Genomic DNA, 11,374 nt, shown 5'->3' with positions numbered 1-11,374 from the left:
TATTTTTTTTTTTCCTTCACTCTGCAGTCCAACTCATCCCAAACCATCTCAATTTGGTTGAGGTCAAATGATTGTGGAGGCCACGTCATCTGATGCAGCACTTCATCACTCTCGTTCTTGGTCAAATAGCCCTTACACAACCAGGGGGTGTGTCGGGTCATTGTCCTGTTAAAAAACAAATGATAGTCCTACTAAGCTTAAACCAGATGGGATGGCGTATCGCTGCAGAATACTGTGGTAGCCATGCCAGTTACGTGTGCCTTTGATTTCTAAATATATCACAGACAGTGTTACCAGCATAGCACCGTCACACCATCACACCTCCTCATCCACGCTTCACAGTGGGAACCACACATGCAGAGATCATCCTTTCACCTACTCTGCGTCTCACAAAGACACGGCGGTTGGAACCAAAAATCTAAAATTTGGACTCATCAGACCAAAGGACAGATTTCCACCCGTCTAATGTCCATTGCTTGTGTTTCTTGGCCCACACACGTCTCTTCCTCTTATTGGTGAAAAATATATATATATAATAATAATTCACTTTGTCTCCTCTGAACAGTTGATGTTGAGATGTGTCTGTTACTTGAACTCTGTGAAGCATTTATTTGGGCTGCCATTTCTGAGGCTGGTAACTCTAATGAACTTATCCTCTGCAGCAGAGGGAACTCTGGGTCTTCCTTTCCTGTGGCGGGCCTCGTGAGAGCCAGTTTCATCCTAAAGGTTGATGGTTTTTGAGATTGCACTTGAAGAAACTTTCAAAGCTCTTGTAATGTTCCTTATTAATTGACCTTCATGTAAAGTAGTGATGGACTGTTGTTTCTCTTTGTTTATTTGAGCTGTACTTTTTTTTACCACACCTCCCTCAACTGATTGGCTCAAATGCATTAAAAAGGAAAGACATTCCACAAATTAACTTTTAACAAGCTCCTGAGTGGTGCAGTGGTCTAAGGCACTGCATTTCAGTGCAAGAGGCGTCACTGCAGTCCCTGGTTCAACTCCAGGCTGCATCACATCCGGCTGTGATTGGGAGTTCCATAGGGCGGCACACAATTGGCCCAGAGTTGTTTGGCGTTGTCATTGTAAATAAGAATGTATTCTTAACTGACTTGCCTAGTTAAATAAAGGTTACACAACAAGGCACACCTGTTAATTTAAATTAATTCCAGGTGACTGACTACCTCATGAAGCTGGTTGAGAGAATACCAAGAGTATGCAAAGCTGTCATCATGGCAAAGGGTGGCTACTTTATATTTTGATTTGTTTAACACTTCTTTTGGTTACTACATGATTCCACATGTGCTATTTCATAGTTTTTATGTCTTCACTATTATTCTACAATGTAGAAAATAGTACAAATAAAAAACCCTGGAATGAATAGTTGTGTCCAAACTTTTAATTGGTACTGTACATTTAACTTTAAACATACATTTCCAATGGTATTGTACTTAACCAGGTAAAACTTATTGAATGATTCCATAAGTGTGCTGGGATTGATCTATTTTGATGATATATTAGAAATCATCAACATGGGTTTACCCTGCCTAGTAGTAGTTTACAGTCTTATTCAATGAATGAGTCTGGTCACAATTTTGATGGTGCATAAACTTCACATCACAATAACTGACAATAATAAACGTTTATTAAAATATTCACTTTTCAGGGATTTTTTGCGGTACTCACCACTAGAATGAGAAAGATACCTCATTATTAGTTCACCAGCAATGCTAATAGAAATCATTATTGGCCATGTGCCACAGCAAAACAATACATACACATTATTTCAAACAAAAATTCCTAACCCTCTAACCTACAAACACCATATTCTGTACAGCGGTCTAACTCAGAGCAAAACAACAAGCAAGTCTAACCAATTATTTTCTGAACAGCCTTTTCCAGTGCAAAAAGTTACCCAAAGTAAAGGTAAGAATATACTGTAAATAGGCAGGATGGCCCTAATCAAAACTCATTTAGAATACTTCAGCTCTCTCTTGCATCATGTGCAACACATTGTTACATTGTTTACTTTACATCCAAGTCAATATTCTCAGCTTTACCAAGGACATCATAAAAAAATAAGTTTTGAGATAAATCTCGCTGCAACCGTTGTGGGTAATACAGTATTGTTGCTGTATTTTTTACAGTTATACATTGCTATTTGCTGACAGAAAATGGAACCCCTGTTCCATCAGGAATCCTCACACTTATACAGTACAAGCATTTCCATAACCATGTCACCTCAGAATAGGTAGCTTGGACTGTGGTACAGTCCTGCGTTGCAGCATCTGGTGCCCCACACATTACGTCTACATTATCATAGAGCGTATCCTGCTTTGCACGGTTTTGTTGAGTCATATTAAGGAGAGCTGATTGGGCAATTCAGGGTTTCTTATCAGAGTTTGACCTCATTTAATATTGCTGGGGTATCTCCTCCTTTCTTCAGGATATTGGCATTCCGTGGCTCTTTTCTGCACAAACTGTGAAGATATTAAAGTTGGATTTAAAATTCATATTTGTTATTATCATAAAATACATTTAATTGAAATGAACATTCCAATGCTGTATTTCAGAGTACGGCATACCCTTTGCATTGCTGCATATGCTCTACAGTCTCTGGTAGCTCTTTGCGGAATGTCTCAGGCAGGAAGAGGTTCACAGCGGACGAGGTGACAGTCAGACTTCCCATTATAATGTAGGGGAGGTACTTGTTAATGCTCCCTGTGAACACCAAAGAACATTGTCCATGAAGACAGAGAGACCTTATTAACTGATGAACATGATTTTGGGTACAATGAATGCATGGATGACGTGCAATGAAAATGTAATGGGGTTTGTATTCTGTAAGTATCCAATTGTGTATACAGTGCATTTGGAGAGTATTCAGACCCTTTGACTTTTTCCAAATTTTGTTACATTACAGCCTTATTCTAAAATGTATTAAATATGTTTTTTCCTCATCAATCTTCACACAATACCCCATAATGACAAAGCAAAAACTGTTTTTAGACATTTTTGCTCAAATTTAAAAAAAACATTTATTCAGACCCTTTACTCAGTACTTTGTTGTTGAACATTTGGCAGCGATTTCAGCCTCGAGTCTTCTTGGGTATGACGCTACAAGCTTGGCACACCTGTATTTCGGGAGTTTCTCCCATTCTTCTCTGCAGATCCTCTCAAGCTCTGTCAGGTTGAATGGGGAGCGTCGCTGCACAGTTATTTTCAGATCTCTCCAGAGATGTTCGGACTGGTTCAAGTCTGGGCTCTGACTGGGCCACTCAAGGACATTCAAAGACTTGTCCCGAAGCCACACCTGCATTGTCTTGGCTGTGTGCTTAGGGTTGTTGTCCTGTTGGAAGGTACATTTTGGCCCCAGTCTGAGGTCCTGAGCGCTCTGGAGAAGGTTTTCATCAAGGATCTCTCTGTACTTTGCTCTGTTCATCTTTCCCTTGATCCTGACTAGTCTCCCAGTCTCTGCCGCTGAAAAACATCCCCTGCAGGATGATGCTGCCTCCCATGCTCCACCATAGGGATGATGCCAGGTTTTCCCCAGACATGACACGTATTCAGGACAAAGAGTTCAATCTTGGTTTCGTCAGACCAGAGAATCTTGTTTATCAAGGTCTGAGAGCACCTTTAGTTGCCTGATGACAAACTCCAAGTGGGCTGTCATGTGCCTTTTACTGAGAAGTGGCTTCCATCTGGCCACTCTACCAAAAGACTTGATTGGTAGAGAGCTACAGAGATGATTGTCCTTCTGAAAATTTCTCCCATCTCCACAGAGGAACTCTGGAGCTCTGTCAGAGTGATCATCGTGTTCTTGGTCACCTCCCTGACCAAGGCCCTTCTCACCCGATTGCTCAGTTTGCCCGGGCAGCCAACTCTAGTAAGAGTCTTGGTGGTTCCAAACTTATTTCATTTAAGAATGATGGAGACCACAATGTTCTTGGGGAACTTCAGTGCTGCAGAAATGTTTTGGTACTCTTCCCCAGATCTGTGCTCCGACACAATCCTGCCTCGGAGCTCTACGGATAATTCCTTCGACCTCATGGCTTAGTTTTTGCTCTGACATGCGCTGCCAACCCGTGGGACCTTATATAGACAGGTGTGTGCCTTTCCAAATCATGTCCAATCAATTTAATTTATCACAGGTGGACTCCAATCAAGTTGTAGAAACATCTTAAGGACAATCAATGGAAACAGGATGCACCTGATCTCAATTTTGAGTTTCATAGCAAAGGGTCTGAATACTTATGTAAATAAGGTATTTCTGTTTTTTACTTTTAATACATTTGCAAAAAAATATTTTTGCTTTGTCATTATGGGGTATTGTGTGTAGATTGATGAGGAAAAACATTAATTTAATCAATTTTAGAATAAGGCTGTAACGTAACAAAATGTGGAAAAAGTAAAGGGGTCTGAATACTTTCCAAATGCACTGTATAAACACTAGGTGTGATTGTACCTAGGTAGATGACGTATGGGGCTGCAATAGTCCCGATCCGAGCAGCTGAAGAACAGACCCCGACGCCAGCACTCCTGACAACAGTAGGGTAGATCTCTGCGGTGTAGATGTAGACCACGGTGAACGACATTGTGAAGGCAAACTTCCCAACCATCTCCACAGCTATAGCAACACCTTGCAGATCTACAGGACAGAGAAAGACATTGAGATACATGTGAGCATACAAGCTTTTTTCAGAGTGTGATTGACCTACGTATTCACCCAGTGCTCAGCAGATCTTCCCCATTCTCTGTGTGAGGTTGGCGTGCCCTGGGAAGAGGGGAGGGGTGAATGTGCATGTAGTTCAAATTCCAGTAGTAGCAGTTCTGGTAGCGAATCATAAGTTGCTCAAGCGTGCCCATTTCGCCAAGATCCGCTCTCCTTCTCCCTGGGCATGCCCTTCTTAACTTTTTTGCTTCTGTTTGTGAACTTGTTGATAGGATTGTTAATATTGCATTGTAACTTGTGAGGGATCACTGCAGGACTTAGGAGTGCTGTAGGAGCGCTGACGCTGAAGATTGTGTATGGAGCTCTCCGTTTTCAACCTTGAATATTGATTGAATCATTCAGGCTATGTGAGGCTATTAAATACATCAATAAAACAAGCTGTACATTGGAGTCTCTGTTTGCTCATTTCCATGCTTCACACAGGATGTATTGAACCTGTGTGCTTATTAGTAATATTGTTTTTCATCACAGGACCTCACCTCTATAAATAAGGTGGCAAAGTTCTGCATCACAGTTCTGCGGTCACATTTTCGTTTGTTGATTTACAATTATTACAATGAAAACACTATATCTGTAGAAATAAATATCTAACTTGATTACCAAGTAGTCACGTAGGTAATCAATTAAGTTATTTTTGATTATCTCTTATCGTCTAGCGATTTGATCTTATATAACATTATACAATTTTAAACAATCAAAATTCAAAGTCTTACTCTCAGGGATGAGTTGGATCATGAAAAGCATTCCTCCTCCTATTAAGAGGAACGATGACAGTAGGGGTCTTCTCTGACAGTTCCTGAGGAGCACTGTAGATACTACATATGCTGGGACTTCAGTAAGAGCTGATAAGAAACAATTTAGATAAGGATCTCCACTCAGATTGGATGTGTTTAGCGAGAGTCCATAATATCCCATGTTTACTGCCATCCTGAAAAGACACAACACAGATGGCTTGAATAAAACTCAAAACGATCAAGTAAACACCAGTTTATTCATTACAAATTATTGTCTGTAATATAGTGTGTGTGTGTGTGTGTGTGTGTGTGTGTGTGTGTGTGTGTGTGTGTGTGTGTGTGTGTGTGTGTGTGTGTGTCAAAGTGCTTCAAACCAAAACATTATGCTATAACCTAATATGATATAAATCCAATCTATTATTATTATTATTTCTGATAATAACACTCACCATAAAAACAAACACATCAATGTAACACATCTGATGTTGCTGGTTCTCAGAACGTCAATCATGCTATATTTGTTTTTCGGTGCAGATGCCACGTCCAACTGTTGAAATTATGAAATAAGCATCCATTAAGTACAGTAATGAGCCTTGTTTATACCTTGTTCTAATATGTGCCCTGATCTTGTCCACATTCTGATTGTGCCCATATTTTCAGACATGCGTCTGTCTACACATGGTATTAAAATGTGTCTCTTATCTATGTCTGCAATATGACCAGATTTCCTGGTCCCTTACTGTATGCAAGTTATTTGACAGGTATTCTTAATATAATAAAATAATATTTATTTTTACACATTGATGCCATAAGTCAATGGTGGCACCTGTCAATGATGTTAGAGGGAGGCTATATCGATGATTTAAATGGTTTCAGTGTCCAGATCTGTCTACACTTGTAAGACATCCAGACACAATGTGTCCCTGACTACCTCTAGAGGTGGTAAGGAAGATCTAATCACAATCAGATCACAATATGTCCTTTGATTGTCTACACCTGTCTAAAAATGTTGACACAATAAAGATCGGGACAAAGGATACATGTTAGCACCAGGTATAAACAGGCTACAGAGATGCTCTTTTGGGCCATGTTGTTTCTTTCTTATAAGCTGAATTACTGAACTATATTTATTTCACAAACACAAATGGTGAAACTGACCTCAGTGTCTTTAAAGATGACCTCTGGTGCTGTGACTCTGTTTCTCTTGGCAGCGTCTCTCAGTATGGCCTCAGCCTCCTCTACTCTTCCCTGAGAGTATAGCCAACGTGGAGACTCTGGGATGAACCTGACATAGACAGTGTTTATAGTGAGGTGAGTAATAGTGCTTGTATTTTTATGGCGTTATAGTTTTGGTTAAGTTGTATAAATACTTCTTTAGACATACAGAAGATTAAAACATACTATTTTTACTGAGAACATACCACCACAATGGGATATACACTACGGACACACTGGACAGGATTATGAGAAGTGTTCTCCATTCCCTCATTGCGTAAGCGATCCAGGGCAGTGTCATGTAGCCGATACAGTAGTGCAGAAAAGCCCCCAGAGTAGTGAAAACTTCACGCATGGACTTACTCAACACCTCTGTTCCTGTTGAAGAGAATTTATATTAAATTATTATTTAGATGTTTTTTAAATGTCTGCTGAGATCAAGTTTAGTCTATGATTGAGCAAAACAATTGAACCAAAAATTATCCCATCTTTGGCCTCTTTTAAAAGTAAATAGTCATAGATGAGGTCCTAGTGTAAACAATAGTTGATTTGTCAAGGGGTACAACAAGGACGTCCACTCTCTCCTCTATTGTTCAATTTCTAAACCTTAATAAGATATTTAGCCTTGTTAGAGTAGTCCTTCTATTCCACAAAAAGAAATAGGCTAATAAATAAATGAACAGGGCATTTAAAGTCACGTATGGTTTTACTCCAAATACGGTATATGTAATCTGAGATTTCTACAGGCTGTTATTTGTTATATGAATATTACTTGACACAAAGTCCAACGAATAATCAAACATCAAGCTAATTTCATTGAGGTTTACAATGTCTACTGATTCATTCACTACCAGCCATGCTGTAGGCATGCTGTTTGAAAGAAACACCTTTAGTGACGGAAGCAAAGCCTAGCATAACTTTCAAAGGATACCTGGGCATTATGGCATGTACTTTATGGGCAGCTAATTCAAGTTGACTGTGGTCTGTATTTATGATCATGGTCACCGTTACATTGCTACAAGTTATTCAATGAATTTCATAGAATATAACAGTTTGTGTTTGTATAAAATGAGTTAATGTCAATGCTTACCCAGTACAAATGCACTGATATAGAGGGATATCTGAGAGGCCCCAACAAACGTGAACATAATGCAGAAAACCTCCCATGAGGGAGAGAAGGCCTGAATGAGCACAGAGACCAACTGGGCAACAAGAGAGATGAAAATAACTTTCTTCCTCCCAAACCTAAGTGGAAAATAAAATAATGTTAAATAAAAACAAACATTTCATAGAGAAAAACTATTTAAAAAATGTATGACATAATCAATCCGGTTACCAGTTACGAATGATCAGGTTAACAGTTTTGATTGAATAGGGTTGTCGATGTAAGACAAGTCTATGATTTGACAGCAGAGGGCGCTACAATCATAGGACAGCAGTTTAGTCGGCAGAGTTAACAGATAATGTATGACTTTCCACATGCAATCTACAGGTAGAGGACGGAACACAGTGATTGCAGGGAGAAACAGTACCTGTCAGAAAGCTGTCCAGACAACAGGGATCCAATCAGGAAACCCACAAAAAGAGTCGACGAGGCAAAAGGAGTTTTCCACTCATTGTCACATACAAGGTCCCACTGCAGGAAAACAAACCCATTATTCCTGAAGTGACAGCACCTGTGGCAGCCGAAGGCTCTAGTAACAAACCCATGCTGAAAAACAACATTTAATTTGCCCCAAAAGTGTAAGAGAAGGACAGGAGCTGGGGATGTTGCACATTTTCACTGATGCCAATGGAAGTTTCAGGCAACTACCAAAGCCGTTAACACCTCCCCAGTGACGTTGATCACTCAACAATTCCCAATACTGTAATTCCAAATCAAATATCAGTGGCATGCATGTTTGATTAGATACTCATGATTCTGGTAATTATCTAAGCAACAAACATACTAGGTGTAGTACTACCAATTCACTACTTCATGGCCAAATGTTTGTGACACATGACTGCCCTGGGCAACATATACTCACCTCAGTGACTATGGTAGACTGGTATATATCTTTGCTGTAGCTCCATCCATCCACACAGTACTCCTGCTCCACCTCAGTGAGGTTGACGTCCAGGCCGGGGATGTAGCCCAGAGCAGACAGGTTTCTGACCACATCCAGCCTGTATCTACTGCACTTGCTCTCCTCCTCCTGTCCGTTCACCACCTCTATGGGAATGATGGCCTTCCTCCATGCCTCGCTCAGGTTGCCCGAGTCTGGGACAAAACAGTGGTGTGGGGGAGTTGCTCCAACAAATACAATGAACAGACCAAAGAATCCAGTGGAGATGAAAAGTGTGTTCAGAAGAAAGAAAGTCCTATAGAAATAAGGTCCTTTCTGACCCAGGAAGGCAGTAACGTCATCATAATCTCCCATTCTTATGGCAGTAAGAGGAAAAGTGGAGCACCTGAAACGGTTTGATACGTGTGTCTCAGATATGTGGAGGGTAGTGAAGAGTTAAGTTCTCTTCTAGCAAATGCTCAACAGGACAGAATTACAACTTCCTAGCTGCAGTATACAGACATGGGTAAGTCCAGGGCCCCTTAACAACAAGCCACAGAGCACAGCTGTTCCATTCCCCCCGTCCCAGAGAGTTGATCCCAGTGTTAATCCTCAGCAGGGAACGGTTGTATCCACCTTTCTCTGTTCAAAAAATGGTAGAGAACATAACCTGTTAAACATCAGTGAAAGACTTCTAACTCATATTTCTGATTGAGCTGAAATATATATTTGATCATCAAAGACATACTGACCATATTAAAGTGGCAGTTCAGTTAAATATTAGATGTTTAATGAGGTCGAAATAACAGTCTGAAATTGTGAAAATTATGATAATGCCCTTTTTGTGTAAGAGCTGTTTGGGAAGAAATGCCTGGAATTTCAGAGTTTTTGGCCCAGATCATGACAATCTGATCTGATCATTCTGATTATTATTCATATTTTATTTGCGTATGTATCCTCCTACTTTGATGGGGTAAGTGGGGTAGGCCCTAGTGCAGGGGTGTCAAACTCATTCCATGGAGGCTCTAGGTGATTCTATCCGCCACTCAAGGCTGTGTATGTAAATATATTTGAAATGTGTATTGATAAGTCTACATGATCAGACTGATGTGACCATTTCAATGGCAAAGGAGGCTCGTGGAAATAAATGATGAAAAATATGTTTGGAGTTATTTTCATTAAATTAACAAACACGGTGATTTATTATACATACAGGGATGATGTCAAAATAAAATGTTAAAGACTGCATGGGGGTTTTAACTGCCATATTAATATGTACATAAAGTTAGTCCTGGTACTAAATGCCTTGTATCATTTTCTCTAAACATCATTCCTTTCTCTCACAAATACCCCCAGGAATTGCATGAGATTGTACTGTGAACGGCTTAGATAGCATTAAAAATGGACAAACTTTTCTAAAGCTGACAAGTTGAAATGTAATTCACTGTATGTCAACACATGTAATTCATGGCACAATAATGTACTTCAGTAAAATACATAATGAATGGTTGGTAGCATACTGAACATTTTTGTCTATTCAAATAGCTAATACTTCCAGAAAACAAGGTGATTTTGAAGTTGCCATTGGAAAAGCTACATCTAGGGTTAGGGTTAGTTAGGGCACCAAGCTTTGATATCAAGGAATTTCAACTGTACTTACATTCTTGTTTCTTGTCTTTTTTTGAGATCGTACTCAACCATATGTGCTCAGTCGGGTTTCAGACCTGATTTAACCTCCCTAGCTGGAGTTTGGGGATTTTTATTCGCTCTTACAATCAGTGATTAAATTAATTAATAGCTGACAAGATTATTTCCCTGGGTAATCAATTGTTGAAGTACATCAACATCATTAGAGTTGTCCCCTGACTCAACAGATTTGAGTTGATTGTGGAAACCCTTTTTCAGAGGGGGGGGGGGGGGGGGGGGTCAGAGTGCTGGGAAGGAGCCTAATTGTCATCTGTTTAAACAACTCCTCAAATGATTCTCTACATTGAGGTGACTCCCGCTGATGGAATGTAAAGACCCATGTTCTTAGCACCAGATATAATTGTTCCTTGAATTATGTTTATTTCGATATCCAATAGACACAACATATAGTAAATACATGGTAGCTATCTTTGACATGTGGAAGTGATACTTTTGACTGTTGACTGGTTTGATCAACACCAATGAGAGGGCAGATAATGAATGGACTTCCTTGAGTAAGTGATATGACTACTGTAACTGCTTGGTTGATCATTGATTTTGATGGACTTTGTTTATGTATTGTGCCACATCAGCATTTGCATACCCTCGTATATATTGGTCTTCAAAACAAAAAGAGACTGTTTCGTTGTATAATGCCAAATGTTAGTTATTTAATGTTTTTTGGGTCATTTAGAGGTACGTCCCTTTAAGTTATTCTACTTGTATTGGAATCCTGTCATTTGCTTTTCTATATTTTGAAAAATACAAACAAAAAGACATCTAAAAACACATCACTTGACATAGTACATTTCATAAAGTCATGTTATATTACATCGACAGTTCAGTTTGTTAGATGCCCTCAAGCTATCCCCCTAGAGTCCTTTGATTCACTGGTAATCAAAGTTACTTACGGTATGTAAAAAAACATCCACGAACATGATGGTGTTCTCCATTTTATCAAT

At 39.6% G+C, this 11,374-nt stretch overlaps 1 protein-coding gene across 1 annotated transcript; it reads right to left on the bottom strand.

The window, feature by feature from the left end:
• Nucleotides 1-1,627: 1,627 nt before the first annotated feature.
• On the bottom strand, nucleotides 1,628-10,491 carry slc22a5 (solute carrier family 22 member 5). Its single transcript, XM_021617505.3, has 11 exons — nucleotides 10,387-10,491; nucleotides 8,709-9,368; nucleotides 8,214-8,317; nucleotides 7,772-7,926; nucleotides 6,888-7,059; nucleotides 6,625-6,751; nucleotides 5,916-6,013; nucleotides 5,446-5,660; nucleotides 4,466-4,648; nucleotides 2,586-2,721; nucleotides 1,628-2,480 (listed from the first exon to the last, which is right to left on the bottom strand). Exons 2-11 carry the CDS (start codon nucleotides 9,099-9,101, stop codon nucleotides 2,396-2,398), a joined length of 1,668 nt encoding a protein of 555 aa, XP_021473180.1. The 5' UTR covers nucleotides 9,102-9,368; nucleotides 10,387-10,491; the 3' UTR covers nucleotides 1,628-2,395.
• Nucleotides 10,492-11,374: the final 883 nt, after the last annotated feature.

Source organism: Oncorhynchus mykiss, chromosome 10, assembly GCF_057628025.1.
Source record: "Oncorhynchus mykiss isolate SJ-2025 chromosome 10, ASM5762802v1, whole genome shotgun sequence".
Classification (NCBI taxonomy): domain Eukaryota; kingdom Metazoa; phylum Chordata; class Actinopteri; order Salmoniformes; family Salmonidae; genus Oncorhynchus; species Oncorhynchus mykiss.
The sequence above is the reverse complement of the archived record's forward strand: the minus strand, read 5'-3'. Positions and strand labels throughout refer to the sequence as shown.

Coding starts and splice junctions, on each gene's coding strand:
- slc22a5 (XM_021617505.3), bottom strand. CDS start 9,101: ATGGGAGATTATGATGACGTTACTGCCTTCCTGGGTCAGAAAGGACCT. Junction 2,722..4,465: donor CCCATACGTCATCTACCTAG/GTACAATCACAC, acceptor TGGTGTTCACAG/GGAGCATTAACAAGTACCTC. Junction 2,481..2,585: donor CATATGCAGCAATGCAAAGG/GTATGCCGTACT, acceptor ATATCTTCACAG/TTTGTGCAGAAAAGAGCCAC.